We start from the raw sequence: 27,101 nt of genomic DNA on the forward strand, positions 1-27,101 counted from the left end.
TTTCCCTTAGTGTCTGTCTCCCCCTGCTAGAATGTTCCTTGAAAGCCAGAGCTTTGTTTTGTTCCCTGAGGTATGAGCCTGGCACATAGTAGGCATTCAGTAAATGTTTACTGAGTGAATGAATGGATTTGTGTGACTGTAGTTCATTGATGTATACATAGCATTGCATTTTCTGGATTATAAATTATGTTCATAAACATTAGCTCATTGATCAGTTCACTTTTTGTAAGTCAGACTAAATCTAACTCTAATGCTATTTAAAGTGTATTGACTTCCTTGATGACTAATATGCAAACTGGTTTCCTTGGGAGATCTTAAGTATGGCCATTCAAATCTATCCTCCATCCCGTTTTATTTTAGTGATGGGGGCCCAGAATTCTGATTTACAGAGCATTTCTTTCTTTTATTACTAGTTCCATAGAACAGCGGTCCCCAACCTTTTTGGCACCAGGGACCGGTTTCGCGGAAGACAGTTTTTCCACGGACGGAGGTGGGGGATGGAGGGATGGGGGGATGGTTCAGGCGGTAATGCGAGCGATGGGGAGCGGCAGATGAAGACTTGTTCGCTCGCCACTCATCTCCTGCCGTGCGGCCCGGTACCTGTCTTCGGCCCGGGGGTTGGGGACGCCGGTCATAGAACTCACTCTAAGGAACTTTATTAATTCTATTTTTTTTTTTTTGTGGTCCGCGGGCCTCTCACTGTTGTGGCCTCTGCTGTTGCGGAGCCCAGGCTCCGGACGCGCAGCCTCAGCGGCCATGGCTCACGGGCCCAGCCGCTCCGCGGCACGTGGGATCTTCCCGGACCGGGGCACGAACCCGTGTCCCCTGAATCGGCAGGCGGACTCTCAACAACTGCACCACCAAGGAAGCTCCTATTAATTCTTACTTATTGAGTTATTATAATTCTTATGTTAGACAAACTGGGAAATGTTTAAAAACAAAGGCATATCAAACGCTTCATTTGCCCTACCCTTGTTTAAGTGAGGGGCCACGGCACTGCACAACCTCAGGGGAACCATTAGGCCTTGCATTCTGTGCCCCTACAGTGGTGTGACACGGCAGCCATGGCAGATATAAGACGTTTGGCTTTAGTTTCTCATGGCTGAATCTTCTGTTTTCCTCCTGCTGTTCGAGTGGCATTTAAGACTCTGTCTGCCTTGCGCTTGCATTGTTAGGTCTCTGGGACTACTGCCTGTCACTTGTTATTAGTGCAGCTGTGCCGAGTTGTTCCTAATTCCATTCTACTTCATCTACCCTCTTTGCTTTCTTCCTTAGCTATTTCAGTTACTCTGTCTACTGTTCCATTTCACTTGATTGACATCAAACTTGTATGATAGCCAACGAGTCCACATTTTCATCAGGCAGTTAAGGTACCCTTTGCCAGCCTAATCACTATCTAGTTAATTATTTCTATCAAAATTCAACTGGTATCTGTCATTCAGAATTCGAGCCTAGCGTCGTGGTAAGGTTAAAAAATGCGAGTGTGGCGACCTGCTACCATTCTGGGCTGATTCTCCAGAGAGAATAGGCAATACTTTGATTTAGGGAGCAGTGAAAGCAGGCAGAGGCAGAAATTCGATCCCAGTTTTACTGTGTGTAGATGATTTTACTTAGCATAACTCACAATGAAGACATGTTCTTGTAATTTCATCTGTGCAAGTGCCCTGTTTTGAACACGTAGCAGTTAAAATCTAGGTGATTATTTCATAATAACTTGCTTACAGTACTGAATTTGGATAGAAATATATTGATAGAGCCCTGTACTCTGAAGAGAGGCCTGCATAGATTCTCTTAGGTCTGACTTAGTGATCCCTTAGTGATCTAGGACCAGACTACGTGAAGAGAGGCTATGGGTATAAAGTTCAGGGCAGTTGGAAATGACATGAATACTGCAGGACCTCTTAGAGCTAGCAAAAAAGGGCTGTCTCCAAGCCCTAATGTCTGCTTTATTCTGTATATAGTTAATCAAGTTTATTTAATCCATGTATGTTTAAAAGTTTTAGTGCTACTTAATGCCTATAATTACATATTGTGCTGATTGCTGTGTTTTCATTCTTTAGAGGTTAAGAATCCAAAAAAAATTCTAGTTTTTGGTTTATAAATGCCTTTTATTAGTTTCCCCAAAATTGCTTTGCTGCTTTCAATCCTGGCTTAATGCCGCCAACACTCAGGTTCAAAAGGATGCTATTTGAGCTCAGTTTTTAAAATTTCTGTATTGACAGGTTTACATTTTCTTTTTGATTGCTACATGGAAGAGGCCAAAGACTGAACTCCCTGCAGTGAATGGTTAAGTGGGGGAAGAGGTACCTTGTATCGTTGTCCTCCAAAAGCATGATTAGGGAAGAGGGGTATCTTTTTTTTTTTTTTTTTTTTACTGCTTAGTGGGAAGAAGGTTCAAAAAACAAGACTTCTCACCAGGAATTCCAAAGCTAAAAATATGTGGCTCTGGGGCAGATGAAGTTTCAACATTGGAGGTGGGGGGGTGTGTGTGAAAGGGAACAAGTGAGCCTGGAAGAAAACTCAATAATTTTCAATCTCAGAAGCCTACCTTACATGAATAATTTCTCCGAGAGTAAGGCTCTTTCCAGTCAGATCTGTTGGTGCTGCTGAGCTGGTATTTCAAGTATGTCCATCTGCATTTAAACGAATTGCTCCAAGACAATCTGATTATGCGGTAGTTACTTTGGTGAGAATAGCGCCTCAGTGGAATGGAAACTTCATTTGAGTCTAATATTAGACCTTGCTTTGGAAAATTCCTTTTAAATGATCACAAGCTGGGAATAGCAAAAGAATTTAACTTTCGACAGACAGCATTCACCAAGAATTTTTAACTGCTTATGTTTGGGTCCTTGGGAAAGCAGATGTGAGAAACTGACCGGACCAAATTGACTAGAGGAGAATGGACTTGACCTGATGAGGTGTTTATATCTATTGCTGATAAGTTTCCCTCCGAGTCTCATTTGCTCAAAATATTTTCATTCTTTGAGCATGAGCATGCTAAGGATGCAAATTGTTAGGAGGCCTAATTGTCTAACCATCTAAACTTCTAGGCCTCCAGACATCGTTGCGTGTAAAGGGGTCTGAGGCAGAGCGGAAAAGGGCGGACAAGCCTACAGAACCAAAGCCAGTGTCTGAGTAAGTGCTGGGAACTTGATCAGACCTGGCCTTCGGGATATTTTTAGTTTGTCTGGCTGATTGTGTCTGAGCAAACTCACCCAGTTTGAAGTTTTAAGTAAACTTTATTTAAAGGACACCCCCTCACTCCACCACCACCCCCCCCCGCAAAAAAAACCCCAAAACCTCACCCTGACATTTAAAAAAATAATATACGTGTTAACTGATCATGAAATTTCCAGATATCATGTCTCCTTGGCTTAACCTGAGGATAAGTTTCAGATGCCTTGTGTGCCTTGGGTTGGGAAAACCAATATTGGTGTTTGAGATAAATTTAATATTTTAAAAGATCTTTCTGAAATTGAAATGCATCTTTTAACCACAGTGTACATTTAGTGTAGTAGGGTTTTTTTTCTCTTACTAAGCTGGCAATAAGTTGATGGTGCCTTAGAATTGAGGAGGAATATTAATAAATTAATAGCAGCTACCATTTATTGATCACCCAGTGGATCCCAGGCACTGTCTTTGCTAGGTACCAACATTATCTCTGACACTCACGATAATCCTGTGTGGCAGCGACTGTCATGAATGAGACTGGGTTTAGAGGAGACTGAGGCTCGGAAAAGTTAGGTAGTTTGCTCATGATCACACTGCTGGTGATGGCTAAACTGGCAATGCTGGAGTTCACATCCAGGACTGGTCAGCTTCACAGCATGTGTTCTTCCTTGTAGGTTATATCTTTTTGATGTTTACTATATTTGAAATTAAACCTGAGAAATTTTCAACATTTACTTATTCGTTTTTAAGGGACAGTCATAAATCCATTACATGTTAACATAAACAACATCTTTATTAAAAATAACTTTTTTCCAAAACATAGTGTCATTGTTTACCTTTGTGTGTATCTCTTTATTATCTAGCTAAATGGAGGGCAGCTGGATTCTCTTCTGCATTCAGTCTGTGCTGTATACTGGTTGCTTTTTTTTTTTTTTGCGGTACGTGGGCCTCTCACCGTTGTGGCCTCTCCCGTTGCTGAGCACAGGCTCCGGACGCACAGGCTCAGCGGCCATGGCTCACGGGCCCAGCCGCTCCGCGGCACGTGGGATCTTCCCGGACCGGGGCACGAACCCGCGTCCCCTGCATCGGCAGGCGGACTCTCAACCACTGCGCCACCAGGGAAGCCCTGTATACTGTTTTAATTGAAGTATGTGAAGAAAATCTGGCCTCACACAAATATGTATTTGGAAAAGGAAGGGGTATTTTAATAGGCTTTTTGAATAATTGTGTATGTTCTTCCTTGATAATATACCAAAACTCCCCAAGTGATAGTTTCTTAAAGGTTAGTTGCAGTATAGAATCTGAAACTATGCCAGTGGACTTTTGGTGCACTGTTACATTAAAATCTTTTGGTCTGGAATCTTCCTTACAGAAGAATTCTGAATAATGTATGTAGCTACCCTCTGACTCCAGGAAGTAGAGCTTAATTCCTACCACTCACCCCTCCCTGGGGGTGGGCTAGACCTAGTGACTTGCTTCCAAAAAGTAGAATGAGGGAAAGGGAAAAATTAGTAACTTTGCAGTGGAGAAGAAACCTGGGAAACTCTACCTTAACCAAGTGGTGAAGGTGAACATCGCCTGTGATGTCATGTGGCTGCCATGTGAGCCCTGATGTGATGTGACTCGAAAACTCATAATCCCAGTCTAATCGTGAGAAAGACATATCCAGATAAGAGGTCATTCTGCAGAGGACCTGACCAGCGCTACTTGATTGTCAAGCTCATGAAAAACGAGGGGGGACTGGGAATCTGTCACAGAACAGAGGAACCTGGGAAGACATGACAGCTAAATGCAATATGGTACTCTGGATTGGATACTTGAACAGAAAGAGAACATTAATGGAAAAACTGGTGAAATCCAAATAGAATCTGGAATTTACTGAATATTACCGTATCAATGTCAGTTTCTAGTTTTGATGACTATATCATGGTAAAGTAAGATGTTATCAGTGGGGGAGAAATTGAGTAAAGGGTATATAGGGACTCTACTGTCTTTGCAACTTTTCTGTAAATCTAAAATTACTGCAAAATAAAAAGTTTTTAAAAATCCACTGTTATGTATTGCATTCTGAATAAATCATTTACCCATGCGTGATTTGGTAACACCATGGCCACGGTCATTTGGAAAATACTTGTTCACAGAGTTATGCAGATCTTTGAAATGTTGACACATTTTATTGTTCAGTGCTTTCAAAATCTCATTTGTTAATAGCACCACCTGTCTCATCAGAAAAGTCTTTACTGAGAAGCTCTCAAGCTCATGGCGGTGGATACAAGTTTCCCCAAATTCTAATTTTCCCTTGAAAGCTCAGATGTTATCTTTGGCAGCAAACACTGCTGTTGTTTTCCTTAATGTAACAGGCTCATCTTGTTCATTTTCAAGAAAATGTCTGCCAAATATCCAAGTCTAAATAATCATAGTTTGTTTGGTAGTCATTCTTTCAAATAAAAAAGATGTTCAGTGAAAAAAAGTGGCTGATCCAACTTGCAACTCAAACAATTTGCGTTGAGTCATTTTCCTTAAAACAATTTGAGTCCTTTTCCTCAGAACAACTATCGTACTTGAGAATGCAACAGAAGTGTGTTACCGTACTTTGCAATTTGTCACATACAATATTGAAAGACAGGTCCCGGGAATCAAGATTTAATGAAGCTTATAACTTTTACTGCTTCATCAAGGATATTCTTTCTGTTGTTGTTGTTCTGAAAAGGATTATTTTATTTTTAAATTTTTATTGAAATATAGTTGATTTACAATGTTGTGTTAGTTTAAGGTGTACAGCAAAGTGATTCAGTTACATATATATATATGTATATATATATATACACCCACATATATATATTTATATACTTTTAAAAATTCTCTTCCATTATAGGTTATTACAAGATATTGAGTATAGTTCCCTGTGCTATACAGTAGGTCCTTGTTGGCTATCTATTTTATATATGGTAGTGTGTATATTTTAATCCCAAACTCCTAATTTAAGGGATATTCTTAAGAGGAACTCATTTTTTCCCCTCTCTGTGTGTGTGTGTGTGTGTGTGTGTGTGTGTGTGTGTGTGTGTGTGTGGAGGAGAAGACAGTGACCACTAGCATAGTGACCACTACTACCGCTGCCTTGATTTGTGCTCAGGCACTTGACACCACTGGTGCAAATATCAACACAGTGGAAAATTCCAGGAACATTTTAGTGTTCTAAATGAAAATAGTTTGACCTTTCTGACTCTCCTAAAAGGGTCTTGGGCACCCCTAGGGGTCCACAGACCACACTTTGAGAACTCTCCTAAAGTAAACTAGCAGTTGCTAAAAGGTCACAAAGGAAGAGCTGACATAACCGAAGACCAAATCCATCCGGAAGCAAGTGGTAACGGTGGTACCACGTGTGTAGACGATGATGCTCTTCTGGATTAACTGGTCTTACTTTTTATGGCCCATGAAGCTTTTCCATTTGTTTGTGGTATTTCCAAACCATTTTTAAATGCTGAAAGATAGACTTTGATAATCTTGTATCTGTGTTCGCTGCTATTTTTACCATAATCATTTATAAGACTTCATTCAGGAAATTCTGAAAATTACCTCTTTGTTTTCTTTTCTTTAAAGGTAAATCTCACCTGGCTATTGTGCAGCGAGTAAACAATGAGGGAGAGGGGGATCCATTTTATGAAGTTCTGGGAATTGTCACATTAGAGGATGTGATTGAAGAAATCATCAAATCTGAGATTCTAGATGAAACAGATTTATACAGTGAGTACCATCACCTGAGTGTAATTTTCCAAAACCTTTGCTTTTATTTGTCATGTTGTTTGTGAGTCATCTGACATCTCTCCAGCTGTTGTCTGCCTGTTTCTAATTATGCACTGTGTGTGTAGGCTGGGTACCACCTACCAGTATATTCCAGTCGCTTCATCAGAGAGGAAGAGGTAGGTTCTGTAGTGTCAACTGGCCATGTGTGTTTTTGAAAAGCCAACTGCTTCTAACTATTGATCTGGGCATTGCTTGCCCTGAACAGAAAACTCCGTTCCTGGTTTTCACATTTATTTCACATCTGGAGGAAGACTTGTTCTTTACTAAATTTTCATTTTACACAATTAGGCAAATGGTTTTCAGATAAATTTCTGTCTCTCCCTATGGTCATAATTCAAATACTTTAAAAGTGAGGGGGGTTTGTTAAATTTATGGATAGCAACTGTTGAAGTGTCTCTATTCCAGGACCCACGGTCCAGGGTAGAGGTGAGGTTTGCAGGCATAGTTTTGCTGGGGCAGTGGTGGTGCAGCAGGGTATATAGAGAAAGCAGGACGGGTTAGGGTTCACAATAAAAAATGTGTTTTTCTTATTCTGTGCTTCTCTGCCTTACGAGAGGTGGTCTTGGATCGGGGCAGGGAAAGGCAAGTATCCACACCTGTTTGCCCAGGAGTCGGCTTGATTCTGGGCTGAGTGTCGAACATGAATCTCGTCTCATTAAAGTCCACAACTGTTGGACTGTGGAGCTTAAACCCTCTTCCTCAGCCTTATTCTTAGCAAAGTAAGACTCTTTCAAGAGTTTCTTAATGCCAAAGATGGTCCAAGGCCTGAGATATTAGGGGCCCTCAAAGGTGGTATTTGTCCTGTTTGGCTTTTAAAGCATGACTTGGAGGGGGAAATGGGCTGTTCAGATGGCCTGGAGCACCCAGGACAAAGCCAGCCTTGCTCAAAGCAGAATGATTTGTTTTCAGTCCTGTTAGAAGGGAATGTCCCTCATTTTAAAATTTAAAAAGTCTTCCACGCACCCTTAAAAAAATACATTTTATGTTTAGCTCTTGACCTCCTTCTGAAAATGTATCTTATTTTTTCCTCACATCTGTATAGTGTTCTTTACAAAAACACCAGTTCCCATGTGTTTTATCCTTTTGACTCTTGGAGAATAAGCAGAGATTTCATAATAGAGAATATTGTTAATATTGCATTTACGTTCTTTTCATCCTTCCTCATAGTGACTGTTTAATACCAAGTGTGTCTCTGCATATTTATGTGTTTCCCCAGGGGTAATCCTCATTGTAAGAAAGATAATCTAGACATTTATGAGCTTTTACATTTATACTTCAGTTCACTTCTTTTAAACCTTGATGAGACTGATTTCATACATGGCTTCCTGAGATGAGATGCTGAACTTGTGGTTCAGGTATATTCTTGATTCAGATCAGGGATGATGACTACCTTTGTCATTAGAAAATTATTTCGGATGCTTGCATTGATTTATGCTGCCTGATTCTAAAGAGAATTTGAGACAGGAAAATTATAGGTTGTGTTCACCGTCTCCCCAGGACAAACCTAGTTAGTAATCACTCTGTTTTGCCCTAGGCATGAAATGGTAATGTAAAGACTCATGATTCTTGGGGGGAAAAAAAGGAAGCAATTAGGATCTTGTCTCTAATCTAGTTTTTTCTTGATCATTACTTTGTCCAGAAAAATACTTGAAGAAAGGTTTTGCATGAGACACCTTCTAGATCAAGGATTGGCAAACTACAGCCCTCAAGAGCATGCCACCTGTTTTTATATGACCCAGAAGCTAAAATTTTTTTTTTTACATTTTTCAGTTGAAAGAAATCAGAATAATAATTTTATTTTGGGACATGCAAAAATCATAAGAAGTTAAAATTTCATATCCGTAATAAAGTTTTACTGTAACACAGCCCTGCTAATTCATTTACATATGGCTGCTTTTTGCTAAACAGCAGGGTTGAGTAGTTGCAACAGAGCATACATGGCCCGCGAGCCTGAAGTATTTGCTGTCTAGCCCTTTACAGAGGAAGTGTGCTGACCTCTATTCTGAATCACTTCCTTTGTATTTGGTTGACCTTGAGGATCTCGTGGTCTGGGGTAGAAATGCAGCTAACAGTTATTATTATTAAAATACTGTTCCATGAAAGTGTTCTTGTTTGTTTCTTGAGATTGTGTGTGTGTGTGTGTTCTCTTTCAGCAGAGGCTGGGAGCCCCTTAAAGGCAGGGACGTGCTTCCCTGTGTCTTCTGTAACATGATTGATCTTCACTGCGGTGTGGCGACAGGAGCGCGTAGCAGGAGCGTGTGTGCACTCCGGGCTACAGGCTCTGTTGCTACGTGGTTGTATAGGCTCCATGAGGGGAGGATTCTTGTCCCCAGCTGCCCAATAATGTACTTAAAAGGGCTCTGAAGATCCTCACGAAGTGTGTCGATAGTTGCTCCTCATCAGGTTGCCTGTGATTTCTTACTCTGGATTGTGTCACAGTCATGACTGTGCTGCACTTATTTAATGAGGATTCTCTCTCCCTTTCCATGTGGTGCTTGTATGTAGCGTGCCCACCATCTGGAGGGAGAGCTTAGCCTTTTCCATATATTATGTCATTTTCATTCGAAAAGAGCCCCAATCTAATGGAATGCATTTCCATTTCTCCCTCAGCTGATAACAGAACGAAAAAGAAAGTGGCCCATCGAGAAAGAAAGCAAGATTTTTCTGCCTTTAAGCAGACAGACAGCGAGATGAAGGTTAAAATATCACCACAGCTTCTCCTGGCCATGCACCGTTTCCTAGCAACAGGCAAGTGCAGCTTATCACAGTTTGAAATCTCTGCCAACCCTGGAGCGAGTTTCTCACCCACCGCTGACTGGGGTGGGCTGGGGGTGGAGACTGGGAAATGGGGTAATAAGTAATGCCACTTTTGTGTTTTGTTTTTTGTTTTTTTGTTTTGTTTGTTTTGTTTTGTTTTTTTCTTTTTAAATTCTCTCCTCTCCTATGTTCAGTGTCGGCATGAACCCTCTGAGACATTTACCAGGGGTGGACCAGTAACTTAAAATTGGTCTGAAAGGTAAGGATGAATGTTAGTGCCACACTGCATGTGAACAGTAGGCCAGGCCATCCGCTTCAGCTAAGTCCAGGGGAGAGCCAGCTGGCGGAGCAGGCGGACAGTGCAAACCAGACACTACCTCGTTGTGTGTCGGACAGTTGAGTAGTTCTCTCTTCAGCTTGCCTCAGAAGAACAGTTGGACGTCGGTGGTGACACAGGTGCTATGAATTGCAAAGAAGAACAATAAATTTTCAAAATAAAATCTTTACCCTTTATGGTTTTAATGAAATCAGAAATTCTAAGAACTCTGACATGGATTTCTTGATGGCCTCTTCAAATCAGATTGTTAACTTGGGCCCATTCCAGGAGGCAAGTGTTCACATTATTAAAACCACCAACCCAGCCAGCACTGACTGCTCCAGAGAGGTCAAGGTCGAACGGACTTGAGAGACCGACTGACCCTGCTCACATCCCCAGATGGCTCTCTAGGCGAAGGGTGAGCTCTGTTGGCTAGGGGAAGTGTGAGAAAACCAGAGTACCCAGTGGCCTGCAGAAGACGTCTGTGTCCAAGATGGGCAGCCAGTGCCTTTCAGCTGAATGCAGTACACTTAAGATATTTTGAAAAGGATGCTAACGGCAGCCATGTGATGGAATGTTATGTACTCTTTAAGATCATGTTTTCAGATACCTGGACATGCTCACCATATAATATTTATGACATGGGAAAATACTCATAATTTAATGTAAGGTGAGAAGAAACAGTATAAAACCGTGTGTACACAAGATTATCCTTGTGTTTTTGTGTGTACACACACACGTACACGGCACACATGCCTAGGTGAGGTATTAGAAAGAAATGCTCACCAATTGCTCAGAATGGTTACGAGTGGTTGGTTTATAGGTGATTTTATTTTCTTCTTTATTTTTTTCTGTGTTTTCCAAAATTTCCACAATGTACTGTCTAATTTTGTTATTACAAAAAAGTCACAGAAGCTAATGCAGAATTGATATCGCACATATAACATAATTTAAAAAATTTTAAAACATAAACAATGTCTTTAACTTGCTTATTATTTTCTATTTCTGATAATATTGTTCATCATTTAAGAAACACAATTTAAAACTAAGTGTTATCCTACTCTGCCTCTGAGATACCATAAAGTCCACTTTCAGTATGGCACCCTTAAGTCAGTAATTTTGGGTTTTGTTATTTTAATAAAATCAATATCTTTGTAAACTCAGATCAACATTACTTTTTATTTTTAATTAGCAAGTTGGAGTGCATGTTGATGTGTGCACGTGCCTTGCTTTTATTCTGAATCTCTACCTTCCTTTGTTCCCAGACTTTCTCAGGGTAGTTGAATGGGAGAATGAGATGTGGAGCACTGCGTCTGTGCACCTGGTACTAACCCACACCTAGATGCTTCCTGACCTTTGCTTCTTCCTTTGGCTGTTGTTGGACAGTCAGTCTTTTGTGGCCTGTTGCAGGGCGTCCTGGCAGTCATGGAGCCTGCTTCTGGTTGATCTTCCTTTGTGTCAGTCAGAAAATGAGGGTATTTTTTTATGAGAACTGAAACCAATGACAGGTTGAAAATGAAAAGTTTTAAAGCAACAAACATGAGAATTCAGCATTTTCTAATTTCTCCCAGGTAATCTGCCCCCAGCGGATCACCAAACGGAAGTCTCGTTAAGCCATACCGTTATCGCTTCAACTCCAAGTATTCTTTTCTCCGAACACCTTAATCACTAGTATCATTTTTTTTTCCATCCATTTGAAGTGTAATATCAAGTTGTGTTTATATCTATAGAAGTAGAAGCATTTAGCCCATCCCAGATGTCAGAGAAGATCCTTCTAAGGCTGCTAAAGCACCCCAATGTCATCCAGGAGCTGAAATATGATGAGAAGAACAAGAAAGCCCCAGAATGTTACCTCTACCAGCGAAACAAACCTGTAGACTACTTCGTCCTCATCTTGCAGGTCAGAAGAGTTAATCAATAGCTGTTTGGTCTTAGTGAGTATTTGGTCTTATTGAGTACCCACCCTTCCAGTTGGGAGGAGACTTGGTATAGGCGAATGGGCGTCAAGGATATAACACACTTAATAACTTCTGGGGTGGGCCTACAGTGGGAGAATTTCATCTCCCTGGTTTCGTATCTGCAAAACAATTTCAATAGAAAGCGATGTTGTTAGTTTAATTTCCAGTACAGACGGGCACTTAGTGGTTGCTGAGGCATTGAGGCATTCATTTGAAGAAGGGGTGAATTCAGGTGTTTGTATTTTTTTTTTTTTTGAAGAGTTTTGGGGACTTACCTGTGCATGGCTAAATCTTGGCTGGGCATTTGAAATTTAAGTGTTGTGAGTTCCTTGAGTCTTCTTTTTATCATCTTTTATCTCTTCCGCCCCTCGTTAGGACTTGGTCTTGCACAACTTCCTAGAGATGCCTTACGATCTCTTCCCTTAACGCTGTCAAAATAATCCATTTATCACTGTTTTTATTTCTGATTACTACCAGCTTCTGTTTTAAGGAGGAACTGATGGGATAAACACAGCCTCTCATGGCAATGGTAACTTACCTCCTTCTCACTGTAACATAATCCACTATATAAGGTGAGAAGGTCCATCCATTCTGAACCCTCCTGAGGGCCCTAGAGGGGCTTTTGCGCTTGGATTGACAGGAGGCCCTTATTATCTCACAGTTTCACTTGGTAGGGCGCAGTTCTTGGCCTGGAGACCAAGATGAATAGTACAATGAATAGCATGCTAGTTTTATTGATTTCTTGTGTCTCTTTATTGAAGAATTACTTTTATAGGAATTCTGAGTGTATTTCAATATAAGAATACTAGCCCCTTAAGCATTCTCCTGTTTCTTGGTTACTTCCTAGGTAAGAATTGGAGGCATCTTTATAAGAGTATAATTAGCACTTGGTAGACCCATCTACAATTTACGTTGAGTCCAGCAAGTCCCAATTATCTAAAAGAATCAAGATGTTTCTTTTTATCTGAAAATAACTCTTATCAGATGTCTAGAGGTTAGAAACTCTGGGAAGTGTTGTGTTCACGCCCCGTGTTTGGACTGTATAGTGAATTCTGGAAGCAGAAGTGAGGAACTGTAGAAAAGTCTATGGATTAACCAGGTATATGCTGCTTTCATATAGTGTTTCTTGGAAACTTCTGTTTGCAGGTTTTCTAAGTCAGTACCCTGATTATTCTACTAACCTTAGTCTCATTCAATCCTGAATTGTTTTTCTTTTTCTCTGGGGATACACAAGCTTGAAACTCTGAGGGGGTTGGGAATTTATTTGATTTACTACAGTGAAGGAGTAAGGCATCCATGTTTCTCATAAAATCTAGATGTGAATACTGCTTAAACCTAGAGAAACTGAATGACATTAAAGACAGTTTATTTAGAACTTTGAGGATTGACATTGTGAATTTCAGTAATATTAGAAACTCTGTGGCTTTCAATCATCGATTTTTATATAGTTAGCGTTTATGAATTCTGATTCAGTAATGCTCTATTGGTATGTAAAAAAGCCATTTCCTGGCTGATGGTTATAGATTTTATGGAAGAGGGACTTCATAATTCTGGTCCCTTTATAAGTAAATCTTTAAAGATATCTTTGATAAGGTTTTTATGTCCATGTACCTATATTTGAATACCTATGTCATGTTAAATATTTTTACAAATGTGACAAGTTCTTGGAACTGACGATGTCATGGGAGTTTTTTTTAATTTTTATTTTATTTATTTATTTTTGGCTGGGTTGGGTCTTAGTTACTGCGTGCGGGCTTTCTCTCGTTGCAGTGAGCGGGGGCTACTCTTCGTTGTGGTGTGTGAGCTTCTCATTGCGGTGGCTTCTCTTGTTGCGGAGCATGGGCTCTAGGCGCGTGGGCTTCAGTAGTTGTGGCTCGTGGGCTCAGTAGTCGTGGCTCACGGGCTCTAGAGCGCAGGCTCAGTAGTTGTGGCGCACGGGCTTAGTTGCTCCACGGCATGTGGGGTCTTCCTGGACCAGGGCTCGAACCCGTGTCCCTTGCATTGGCAGGCGGATTCTTAACCACTGCGCCACCAGGGAAGCCCCATTGTGGGAGTTTCATAAAGATTTCAAGGATTTATGGAGGTATTCAAACTGTAGAGTTTGGTGAAAATCATGTTCTTGAAGGCCAGGCAGTTACCTGAGGTACCCAGAGTATGACAAAATGAAATATTATAATACCCTGTCAGTCTAGCATAGCCATTACCATTTACAGAGTATATTCCACCCTAAAATATCACTAATCCATCATTGGAAATTCATTCCAGGTTATTAAGCATGTTCTACTGCATTTCAAGAACATTAAACCAGAGGAAAGCAGCTGTAGCTGCCTTCCCTTCCTGGCCCCAGTGCCAGCGAGCTGCCGTCTTCAGACACTAGAAAAACTCTTTTATTAAGTAATTGATGTTTGGAATACAATTATAACTAGAAACAATCACTTTGAGTTTAAACCCTAGATGAAATAAAGTCTAATTTATTCGAAGCAAACCATTTAAGTAAGCTTACTTAAAAGAATATCCTATAGGTTATGGGACACATACTACGTATGAATAAAAAGGCACTTTCAAGTTTTATCTGAGAAAGTCGATTTTTAAACTAAAATGTATTGTGATAAAAGCACGATAAATAGTGAAAGAAAACTTTATTGGCTCTACATGCCTTAAATAACTTAACAGAATACACATATAAAAGTAGGAGTGGGTAGGAACATAATCTTGGTGGAAAATTTTTTCCACCATCATAAAAGAGCAAGAAAAAAATGTTAGAGTTTTAAATTGTGTAAATAAAATTAACCAAGTTGAAGAAAATTAAATATAAAGCCAGGGAAATACACTTAAAAAAAAGTTTTATGTGACTTCTTCCTAAAAATTGGTCATTTGCGCTGTCGCAGGTAAATTCTAATAAATTCAGAAAGATAGAAATTTCATAAAACTACCTGCATAGATCATAATGAAATAAAATTAGACATAAAAATGCATAATCGAAAAGTACTAAGCTATTTTAAAACTAATCAATTCTCTTACAAAGGTTTATACATAAGGTATAGAATAAAAGACTATTAAATAATATAAATACCGTATCCACAGTTTGTCAAAGTTTAAAATTTTATTCCTCTAAGTACTTACATAAGAAAAAAAAATCTCTGATTTTCTATAATAGAAGAAGAGCAAAGCAACAAACTAAAAAGAACAAATTAAATAATAGAGTGTCATGAAAATAACTTTTAAAATGAAAAAGTTTTACATCCCATAAATAAAATCAAGATTGGTTCTTCTAAAAGATTAACAAAATCTTTATTCTATTGGCATAATTAATGTGATAAGAGAAAAAAGAAAACTGGAAGTTCTCCCTTCCCCCCGAAAAAGCAGCTAGAATCAAAGGAATTGCTTGGGGAAAAAAAAAAAAATTGAGACTCTAAGGAACTCGATTTCTGTATTGTACAAATAGAACAAGATGATTTGATAGTTAAATGCATTCTTTACGACAATATGGCCTAATCTAAAGTCTGATAATGTTCTGGGTCAGTCTCACTTGTCCACATTGATGGAGAATTCCTAAATAAAAAGGTAGCAGTTAGAGACCAGTAACGGACCCAAAGAGCTATTCACTGTGACTGTGACTGAATTAGGATTATTTTAGGTATTCAGGGCTAGTTTAATAGAAGGACAACAAAACTAAAATATGCCATGTTAATTAGGAAAGCAGTAAAGGAAAAAATCCCTATGCTTAAATCAATAGATAGCAGGACAAAATTAAGCATCCATTCTTGATTTCTAAAACAAACCAAAAACAAAAAATCATTGTAAAAATCCATGATGAACAGTGAACAAAAAAGAAAAAAATGCTGTAAACCAATCACATGCTTAAACTGGCAGCTTCCTTTTGGGAATAAATATATAAAACCCCTCATATACATGCATTTCAAGAAATCATTTTTTATAAAGCTTTCTATGCAAATTTATAGCAAATCTATCAGTTATAATTAAAGTAGTAGAAATAGCCCATATGTCTAAGCTAATCAAATTTCAGTGTGGATAATATGAGAGATCATTATATGGTCATAAAAGAAGTAGAAAGCAGGTACAAAAATATGTCAAAAAGGATAGTGTGCCTGTAATTATAACTATTATAAACCATTTTTCTAATATAGTTGATATTTTACAGTGAAATATTTGTTGGTCCTTTGGGGAATAAAATGTCTAAGCAGATAAAAAAATATCATTGTTCTTACACAACACATACTTAGGTTATGATTTTAGTAAATATAAAGAATAATAGGAAAACAAGAGGAATAGCTTTTTCCTTTGCCAATTATGTAATCAATGGAAAGGGATGCTTTTTTTTTCCTGGGGTAAATTTTTGTTGATTTCATACCCCAGATGTTTTGTTGTTCAATTGCCCCATCCACTCTTTTCCTTTAGGGCTTCTGACATAGATTCGAAAGGGTTTTTCCCTATGGAGTAGAAATCTGTTCTTTTGTGGAGGTGGCAGGTAGCATCTTAGAACTAAACAGCCTTTGACAATATTTAATATCATTTCACTGGTTATTGGGAGAGAATTGAAGCCTTCGATACCAAACCTTCTCAAGGAGTTTTGAGTTGCAGGGTCTCCGTGTCCCAGTGAATAATGTTTCCTCACTCTTGAGTTGTGTACAGATAACACAGCCATGTTACAGAAAAAAAGTATTTAGATACCTAGTGTTGACTCTATTTTTTTTTTTTTTTTTTTTTGCGGTACGCGGGCCTCTCACCGCTGTGGCCTCTCCCCCTGCGAAGCACAGGCTCCAGACGCCATGGCTCACGGGCCCAGCCACTCCGTGGCATGTGGGATCCTCCCGGACCGGGGCAAGAACCCGTGTCCCCTGCATTGGCAGGCGGACTCTCAACCACTGCGCCACCAGGGAAGCCCTTGACTCTATTTTTTAAAAATTAAATGCGTATAAATATAAAACTAGCATGAGCTCCTTTTGAACCCTTTGAGCTGAGAACTCTTACATAGAACAATAAAGAAAACAAGTTTGTAATTAGTATTTTAAATGTGTAAATGACACTGTTTGGTTGATGGGAAAGTGCCACTGGCCCCAGGACGGTAGCAGGGAGCTCTGGCGCTGGCTCTTGCATTCAGCACACTTAGGTCCCTGTGTGCCTGGCAAGGATGGCACCCTCCAGCCCTGTGCTCAGTTTGAGCTACTCTGTACGTTTGTACAGTATGTTGTGTTGTTATTTGGCCTCCACTGGGTGTGACCGGATTATTTGTATGTTTAGTCCTCCCCTGTTCCTTTCTCTTTGGCTCAGTGCTTCTCACACTTCAATGTGCTTGGGAATCCCTTGGGGATTCAGTACGTCTAGGGTAGAGTCTGAAATGCTTCATTTCTCACAAGCTCCCAGTTGGTTGAGTAGCAAGCCTTAGCCACGATGATTCACGTAGTAAGAACAACTTAACATATTTGAGCACTAAGGCAAATGCTGCCACTGACATCTGGTGGCAGCACTTGGTTAGAAGGTGGTCAACCAGATAGCCTGAAATATATGTAAATTAATTTTTGACCGTCAAAAAAATTTTTTTTTTAATTTAAGTGTTTATGAAGCAAACTTGCTGAGTCCTAGGACTACGTCTGTGGACTGCAGATTGAAAAATGTTGCTAGAGGATGTCTGGGTGGTGCGTCCCCTCTTACTGGGCAGTGCTGGTGAACACAACCTAGCTTTTGCCCCTGGCAACTGGTGAACACAACCTAGCTTTTGCCCCTGGCATTTCATTACCTCCTTTTAGGTGTCAAACCCTATTTTGTGATGGTGACTTAAAAAACAAAAACAAAATAAAAAAGAACTCAATTCCAGAGTGAGCAGGAGACCAAGTAGATGCTCAGCATGTGGGATCTGAGGGTCTTCAGCCTTGAGTCCACAGCTTCCACTGAGCGCTTGATCTCGTTTGTGCCTACGAGGATAGCTTAGGCTTCTGCCTTGAGGCCAGGTACAGCACGTGACTGCTGGGTACTTTGTGGATGCTTAGAAACTTTGAAAAGAGTTGTCTAATACCTTTTTCCAAAGGAAGGTAGGATTCTGTAGTAGTAACTTTACTCGGGGAGCCAGCTTTGCCTGGGACAGTGCGCCCATCTTCCAGTTTTGTCAGTTTACCAGCATGAAGCCCTAGCTTCCTTTGGGAGTCTGTCCTGTCTCGATTTTTTTTTTTTTTTTTGCGATATACTAGACTAGAGAAAATTCGTGAATGTTTTAAAAGTAAAATTGATGCGGAGCTCCTTCTCTATATGGAAGAAGTTTATTTTCTGAGAAGACACGTGATTGAACTTGGGCCAGGCAAGCCGTTTACTCATGGGGCAGCCCTGCTTTGTGTACTGGTAGGTTTACTCGAAAACGGTCACTTCTTTGAGACACTGACACACATAGATGAGTAAAAAAAAATGTGTTCACTGGATGTTTCTAAAACTTGCCTACCAGGAAAGCTTCAGTCTTCTAGAGAAGGAGATAGGGCTGGGCAGTTTTTTAAACTTTTGGAATTGTAGAATCACAGGATGTTAGAACTGAAAGAACCACAGGTCTCCTCTCCTTTACTGCAGTTTTATAGCTGAAGCAAAATTAGTCTAGTGCAGTGGTTCCTAAATGCTGATACTTGGCAAAGTTTTCGCCAGTTTGAGGCAAAATGAGAAAAATAAAAACAGTTGCAGTGAGTTCTTCATAAAGCTATGTGTATTCAGCTTAAAGACCTGTTATTCTGAACTTACATATTTTCTGTATTTTGGGGGTTAAAATGTCTGGGCTTTTGTGGAATGATGGTCGCAGTAGATAGCTGTGTTTTAAAAATATCTTTATTTTATGAAATAAAAATGTGGCAACCCTCTCTCTGTTTCTGAAAAGGAAGATGGATTTTCCTAGTTCTTGGAATCCAAGCAGCTGGGAACCGCTGGCCTAGTACGCCTGCCTGTAATCTGATGGATCTAGACTAGGTAGACTCCAGAAGAAAGATAGCGGATCGTCTCCACCACCTGCCGGCCTGTCTTGGGGGGCAGGGAGAGATCAGCTGAGGGGCTGCAAATCTTCGAGCAGCTGTCCTAATTTAATTTGCAGACTCACAGCTTCTGGGAGAGTCTCTTGAGAGGCCAGGGTGCACAGAGGTTCCAGAGCTGGCACCCATTTGCAGGGACACGGAACACAGAAGGCCCTGTAGCTTGTTTAAAAAAAAAAAAAAAAAAAAAAAAAAAAGGTCTCTTGAGAGGCCAGGGTGCACAGAGGTTCCAGAGCTGGCACCCATTTGCAGGGACACGGAACACAGAAGGCCCTGTAGCTTGTTTAAAAAAAAAAAAAAAAAAAAAATTAAAGGATTCAGATCAACAGGAGATCCACAGAAACGGAAGTCGATATGAGGCTCTACAGCATTTGATCCTTCCTCCTGATTTTCTGCATAGAAATGCAGGTTACATGATGGTCCTACAGACACTTTCGAGCTTACAGTCACTGAGGCAGACATTTTCAGTTAGCGTATATGTACATCCTAGCGCTCTGATACAAAATCAGGGATTAGTCCATGAAGAAATGGATAAGTAACTGAAGGTATACACAGCGGGCACCTCCATTTCTGCTGCTCATCGTCTCTGAATATTGTGTCCCTGCCTGCCTCTCTTAGGGACCCTGCATCCCATTCTTTCCCACCAGCTTTTGGCTTTTGCTCCCTGAGTTCCCACCTTCTCTCTCTCCATTAACTTTCCACCCTTTCTGCCCCAATTTGCCTAATCCTAAACAGGCCTCATTTGACCCCAAGGCTGCTGCCAGCTCCCCTGCGGCCCTGCTGCCTATGCTTTGTCCCTCTTGCCCTCCCTTCCCTTCCACAGTCTGATTTCTTCAAGAAAAGACTCCCTGAGGCCACAGTGGCTCCCTCCTCGGTGACCCTCTGACCATCCCTTTACTCTGAGGTTCTTCCCTCTCCCGGCTTCTGTGGTGAAAACAGTTGTCCGGTTCTACTCGTATCCGTTTTCCCTTTGGTCCCATATTTGTTTCTTTTTCTCCTCCTACTCTCAGTCAAGGGCTGTAATTCCTCATTTTCTCTTCTCTCTGACCCCCATCTCCAGTTCTGACCTTTTCCCTGACCTTCGTCCTTCCATTTCAGCCTTTTTGATGGACTCTTCAAAAGGCCTTGTTTTCTTAAAGGGAATTCGTCCCCTCTTCCCGGCCCCCATCACTGATGCATCCCGTTCCCAACATGTCCGTCTCCACTCATGGGGTCCCCGTTCTTCAAGTCGCTCAGAGCAAACTTCTCTTGTGATTATTGATGCCCCCTCTCTCTCCTTGCGCTTCTTTCTCCCTTATGGTTTCACCAAATTATGTTGATTCCTTATCCGTAGCTCCTCTCACAGTGACCTTTTCCCAATCCTGTGGTTACCGCTCTCGTGTACGTCTAGACTTGATCTTCCTGAAACCGTATTCCTCTGCTCAAGAACCTGACCTCATTAGCGCATCCTTCAAGGGGCTCCACAGTCTGACCTGCTCACCAAACTGCTTTTCCAAACCCATCTCCCCTTCTTTCCTGGCAAACCCACTGAGCCTGGAAGTCTGCTGTCACCCACCTCTGACCTTCCTCAACACTGTTCCCTTCCCTTGATTCAAATCCTACTCCTCAGATTTTCCGTCCTGTATAAAATTTATCTCTATACAAGAACAGGAAGAATTTTTGTTTACTGCCTTGCATCGTTGAGTTTCATGTGCTCTCCCCTCTTCTGGACTGTATGCTCTCCCCTTTTCTGCATTGTATGCTCTTGGAGGAGCAAGGGCTGTCTCCTCACAAGGCTGCACAGCCTCTCCTGAGGACCCTGCACGATCAGGGTTTTTAGTGCCTGTTGGTTTGCAGGTTGATTTTATATTATAGCAAGAGAATTGGTTGGAGATTGATAAAACTAATATTTTCCATTGAGTGAAGGAAAACCCAAAAGAGAGACAACAGATCGTTTTCTGAAGAAGGGTTTTGAGAAAGGGCTTCCATAACTGGGAATTTGGTATAGAATAATAGGGAGTGATCACAATGGTGGAGTTTGCATTCGTAGGTGGCACAGCGTAGCCACCTGGTGAAGACTTTGTTCTTTGGTTACTTCATCTTTCTGAGCCCTGCTCTCCTGATTTATAAGAGGGTGGTAATTGTGTCTGCTTCCTAGAGTTGTGAGCATTAAAATGGATTCATAAGCACTGTGAATTGTCAGCAGTTTCTCTTCAATAAATGGTAGCTTAATTTTTGTTTACCCATTGTAAAGGGTGCACCATAAACGCTGAGCACCTTCTCAGCATTTGTCCCATGGGTGGAACAAGAGCCCCATCTTTCATTTACTGGGAGGGCTCTCAACCCACGGACTGGGATGCTGGGAAATATTGAGTGGACTCGTGGAAATTAAACATCACACTACTTTCACCTCTGCATCTCCAGCTAAATCCAGTTTTTCATATTTAAGATGAATTAACCCTCTCCTTCATCTAAGTGGGAAAGATTATCTGAGGCTTTTTTTTTTTTTTTTTTTACTTCCTTGGGATTGTTGGGAAAGGAGTTTAGACAAAAATCTGAGGAAGGACTAAATCTTGCATGGAGTTTGCAAAGAAATTCATGTAATTGGACTGAACATGCGCCCTTTTTTCTTTTCACAGGGGAAAGTGGAAGTAGAAGCTGGGAAAGAAGGTATGAAGTTTGAAGCCAGTGCTTTTTCATACTATGGTGTAATGGCCCTTACAGCATCCCCAGGTGAGTTTCCTTCTCAGCCTCAGGGCAGGGCTAGGTTTTAGGAATTAATGCCCTTGTATTGTCATCTTTCTGTACCTGCCGGCTAACCCTATTTATTTACTTTTTGAACTTTTTATTGAAGTGTATCATGTATACAAAAAATACTGCTCACGTCATACATATATACCTCCATGAATTTTCACAAACTGAACTCTCTTGTGTAAACCAGCTCCCAGATCAAGAGACAGAACATCACCAACCCCAGAGAACCCTCCCCCGACTCTCCCCTTTAGCCACTATCTCCCCAAAGTAACCACTGTCTTGACTTGTAAGCATTGACTAGTTTTGCCTCTTTTTGAACTTCAGGTAAATGGAATTATACAGGACATATTGCATTGAGTCTGGCGGCTTTTACCCAGTGTTGTCCTGGTCACACTCATCTGTACTGCTGTGTGAGCTTATACTCTGTTTCTTCTCATTGCTGTACAGTGTTCCATGGTATGAATATACAGCAATGCATTTATTCTTTTCACTGCAGATGGACACTGGGGTAGTTTCCTGTTTGGGGGCTACTCCGAATTGTGTGTCTGTGACACTGTCCGCGTCCTTTGGTGAAGACATTTCTGTTGGGTGTATGTGTAGGAGTGGAATGGCGGGGTCGGCGTTAATAGCTGCAGCCCCACAGTTTCCCAGGGTGGCTGAGGCAGTCACACTCCTGCCCGTGCTGACCGGGGTTCCAGTGGCTCCATATCCATCACTTGATAACTGTTGACTCTTTTAGATGTTAACTATTCTGGACGTTTTTTAATTTGCATTTTTCTGAGGTTTAAATATATATCCATTGCCTATAGCCGGCTCTTCTCAACTAGAGAGCTGGCCAGTTAAGTCAGCCAACTAAGGGTGGGTGTGCCACAGGGTATCGACCTAGTGCTCTGAGCACAAGATGCCAGAAAGCGGTGTCTGTTCTAGTAGGAACATGGATGCGGATCCTTGGCTCACCTCTGGGATGGGACTTGAATGGTTCCTCTTTGCACCACTTGCTTTACTACCTTATCCCCGCTGGAACAGGGCAGGCAGGTAAACGGGCTGCAGTACCACCTTGTGGCCAAAATACCAAATGACGTGCTGTGCTAGGAAATAACCTTTTATAAACCTCAAACTTTAAAAGAGCCGGTCCTAAAAGAATGCTGGCACTTCTGAAAACCAGTCTCAAAAAGGGGAGGGGGCACCTGCAGACAAGTCTGTGTTGTGACGTTGGTCCTCATCTACTGCTCCACACAATGTCTCAGGCGCCCAGAGATGTTACAGTTAGAAAGCCAGGGAAATGTCAAGAATTCTCTGACATTTCTAAACCTCCCCTGTCCCCGATGCATCTGCTCACTATCCTGGTGCAGGTTTTTGAGTCACATGGGCCAGTGTCCCCATTGTCTAGCACCCAGTGTGAACAAAAGCCTGTCTAACCCCACTTAATTAGTAGGTGTCTGCTGTCAACTTCAAGGTGATCTTCTGTTTTCACTGCTACTGAGAGGACGGGGAGATTCTTAACTAGGCCAAGAAGACCTCGGAGACAGCCTGAGTTCCACTTACGGATTATCTGACTGAGAAAGGCCCTTGGCTTCCTCGTTATTAAAAGGGTATAAGATTACCTTCTGTGGCTGTTAGAAGAATAGAATGTGATGATACTCACATGAGTACTTTGTCACCTTTAAAGCACGAGGAAATGTTTGTATAACACAAGTAAGTGTTGAGATGGTGACTATTGCTTGGCAACCACCCTCCAATTTGCCCCAGGTTGGCAGAATCAGGTATGTAAGGTGGCTTTGAAAGGACAGCTAGAGGAGTAACTTGTACATTTTTATGCATCACTAGTTCTTGAACCCTAAATATTGGCCCAGTTCATGTTAAACCATGGATTTATGTCGGATAAATCACATTCAGGAAAGGAATTGAAGAGCAGGCCTTCCATATAGGAAGTGTGTGGGGCTGCAGTTTCCTACCTAATGTGGTAGGAAATGCGCGGAAGGGAGAGAATTTCATTAACGGCATCTTATTTACTTCAAAGCCCTGCGTTTTACTTGACTTTACATTGAGGATTCGGGATTTTGTATATTCCTTGAGATGCAATAATAAGTACAGTAATCCCAAGATAATGTTTCTATTTATTAATGTTGATTGCCTAGAAAGACCCTACAGTAATCAGTTATCAAGACCAGCCCAGTTATTTGTCAATTATACCTCAATTTAAAAAAAAAAAAAAAAAACCTGCCCAGAAAATATGACCCCTGCCTGGTAGGGCATGTTGATTGACTTTGGTCTGTCATCCCCAAGAAATCTGTGTATGATATTCTTTATTTACCTTCCTCTAAAACTTTGAATTGCTGTGGAATACTGTGAAATTTCAAGGCATCTGGTCAAAGTTACAATCAGACCAATTAAGAATATAAATGAATTGAATAATTTTTTGCCACAGATAGGGACGCTGTAGGCTGTGCTGTGAACAGGTATCGAGGTGCTGGCACAGGCAGCTTGGGTCATGCTCTTGGGGCAGTTGATGAATCAAGCTCCCCTTTTGTGTGGCTAGCTGTGATTGAAGTCCTTGAGAGCACGTTTTGAGCTATAAACTGCAATGGGGTATTACTGGCTTAAGAGATTTCTAGGTTAGAAAAGAAGCATGTGAGTAGGATTTCTCCCCATTTCAGCTTCCCTATGTTCCTCTTCCTGGAAAGCAGTGTGTGTTCAGTTGATTTATATAATATCATATAGGCTTCTGCACTTCCGGAACTGAACGCTCCTATGGGTAGAACAGGTATCCACTCCTGTCCCCTGATTACAGAGAGCTCCTTTCTTGCCTTTTGATATGGTCTCACCCTGTTTTTCTCCATTTTTCAGTTCCTTTGTCCCTGTCTCGTACCTTTGTTGTCAGCAGAACAGAGTTGTTAGCAGCAGGTTCTCCAGGTAATTCTGCATGTTTCCTTTTCATAATTCTGATTGCCTCCGTTGACCCCACCAAAGCCCAGCTGGCCGGGTCTGCTCCCTTTATTTGGTCAAGGCCATTTTCAGTTCTTCTTTGAGCTCTAAAACTCCATGATTCTGTGACTAATAGTGAGCTATCCAGGACAGCATAAGCCCACAACAGATGCACAAAGGGTTTGGGAGATGGGAAGGGAATCTTGAAACTGGGAAGGGGAAAGTGGGTCTGACATGGGTTCCCTGCGTGACCCATCCACACTGCTGACCTTGGATTTTCGAGGCTGCCCTTTGGTCTTTTGGTGACCTCAGCAAAGTCACGGTGCATGGAATTTGCAGAGGCCCCGAACCTGAGGATTCTTCTGCAGAACACATTCAGCCAGAAGGCTGAAGGACTATGAACTTTTCTTGGTGAGGCCCCCAAATCTGTTTCTTTGGTCCTTTTTGTGGCATCCATGTGAAAGAGGTGCACGTATTTCCACCCTTCCTCGGGCAGGTGGCCCTGCTTCTCCTGTCTCGCTGTCTTTGTTTTGAAATTAGTACTGTGCACATTCTTAACGAGCTGCTGATTATTGCCCTGCAGGAGAGTATGGTCATGCCTGGCTAATATGTCCAGCTGCTAAAAAAGAAAGGCAGAGGTTTAATCTCTCTTTAATTAAAACTGCTGGGCTTTCCTATTTGGTAGTACAACTTTTCTGTATTTATTTTGTTCCATACAGCTTATATTTTAAAATCTGACTGATGAGATTTGCATTTCATAATCCAGTTTCTGCAAAACTCTTAAAACGTGGATGTTCGGCAAAGGAGGCAATACTTGACTTAGAAAGAAGCTAATATTCCCTCAGGTCTTTGTTCTTAAAAAAAATTGCGGGTGTTTGGGCATAAGATATTACTCATGGGGCTATTTGAATCAAATCCGCTGACAGAATATACATGTATACACATATGTGTATACATAAATATGTATTTATGTGTATGTTTGTATTGTTTCCTCCCCATTTTATTTGCTGGCATCTGCTACCAATTTAAAATGTCACAGATGCTGAAGTAAAGTGACTTTTGGCCAAAGCTCATGGATATGTCATTTGTGTCTTACTTTTTCCGTAGAACTTAGGGATTGCTTAGTTCTGCCCATTCCATCTGATCTAGTAATGAGAAAATCCACTTTGTGGGTCCAGGCCTTCGAGGTGCTGGCATTACAGTAATATGATACCTGATGAATGGGGGTTGAGCTACACCATTGATTTCCAGCCAGTTCCACACGGTGCCTGGTGGCTCTCGGAGAGGAGGCTGGAAATGTTTCTTTATTGTGTCTTTCTAGCTTACTAGCAAATGAAAGCATCCCTAGGTAGGATGAATAAAATAAGCCAAGACCAAAAAACAAAGAAAACAATTCTGAGACGGCATAAGAGGAATTAAAATTGAGTCTTTTTCATAATTATTGTCATAAAACCTTGGCACATAAATTTGGCAACAAAACATGACCTGCACTGGGAGGTGGCCACTTAAAGTCTTTGTTCTCCTTGGTATGAAGACTCGCACATCTCCCCACACGCCGATGAAAGGTGACTGTGCTGGTTCCTGTCGAGTTGCAGCAGAGGTCCTGGAAAACGGTCTGATGCTCCAGACTGTGTCTGTGATGCCAGGCAGCGTGTTCCTGGCAAAGGAGAGGGTTTATCTCTCAGAAAACAGAGGGCAGCGGGTTGAGAGGAAGCTGACTGGGAGTCTAGATACTCTGGGAGACCAGAGAAATTGCCCTGTAATCCTCCTCAGGAGAAAATAACAGGAGATTGAGAAGCACTGCCCAAGGCCTCAGATGGCGATCTGGCCATGCACAGGGTCTGATCAGTAAGAAAATTGCCCTTTAAACGTTCTGTTTTTATAACCTTAAATTGTAACCCACCGAAGGGAACACCATTTCAGAAGTATCTATAGATTTGGGGCTAAAGCCCAGGGATACAGTGGGATCCCTTGTTTCACAGACTGTTCCATCCATCAGCCTGTGGGAAGTTATCACAAGTACAGCGTAGCTTGATCCTGAGGGTAGGCGCGTGGTGGAGAGGTCTGGGATGACACTTATGGGAAAGAATATAATAATGTTAACAAGCCTCCTTTATCAGTCACTTACTGGATGTCAGACACCGTGCTAAGCACTTTATATGCCTTATCTCATTTTGAATCTCCATAAGACCTTACGAGGTGGGTGCTATTACTAGTCGCCTTTTACAGGTAGGGACTCTGAGGCTTAGCAAAGTTGGGTCTTCTGATCAAAGTTGGGTCATCTGCTAAATAGAAAACATCTGATAAATTAATTTGCCTTGTTCTTGTAGATAAGTGGAAGCAACAAGAGGAACTGCTATTGAGTATAATTTTGACTAACAATGGAAAATTGGTTCATGACATGAAAATTGTAGGGAA

The 27,101-nt window shown here is 41.3% G+C and overlaps 1 protein-coding gene across 1 annotated transcript in view; it reads left to right on the forward strand.

Moving 5' to 3' along the window:
* CNNM2 (cyclin and CBS domain divalent metal cation transport mediator 2) overlaps positions 1–27,101 on the forward strand; it is a 145,312-nt gene that overhangs the window by 114,307 nt on the left and 3,904 nt on the right. The window contains exons 3-7 of the mRNA XM_007470459.1: positions 6,772–6,915; positions 9,586–9,723; positions 11,779–11,948; positions 21,644–21,737; positions 24,606–24,671. Of these exons, the coding sequence (XP_007470521.1) occupies positions 6,772–6,915; positions 9,586–9,723; positions 11,779–11,948; positions 21,644–21,737; positions 24,606–24,671 (612 nt within the window). The remainder of the gene's footprint in view (positions 1–6,771; positions 6,916–9,585; positions 9,724–11,778; positions 11,949–21,643; positions 21,738–24,605; positions 24,672–27,101) is intronic.

The sequence above is a fragment of the Lipotes vexillifer genome, unplaced genomic scaffold (assembly GCF_000442215.2).
Source record: "Lipotes vexillifer unplaced genomic scaffold, Lipotes_vexillifer_v1.1 scaffold916, whole genome shotgun sequence".
Lineage (NCBI taxonomy): Eukaryota > Metazoa > Chordata > Mammalia > Artiodactyla > Lipotidae > Lipotes > Lipotes vexillifer.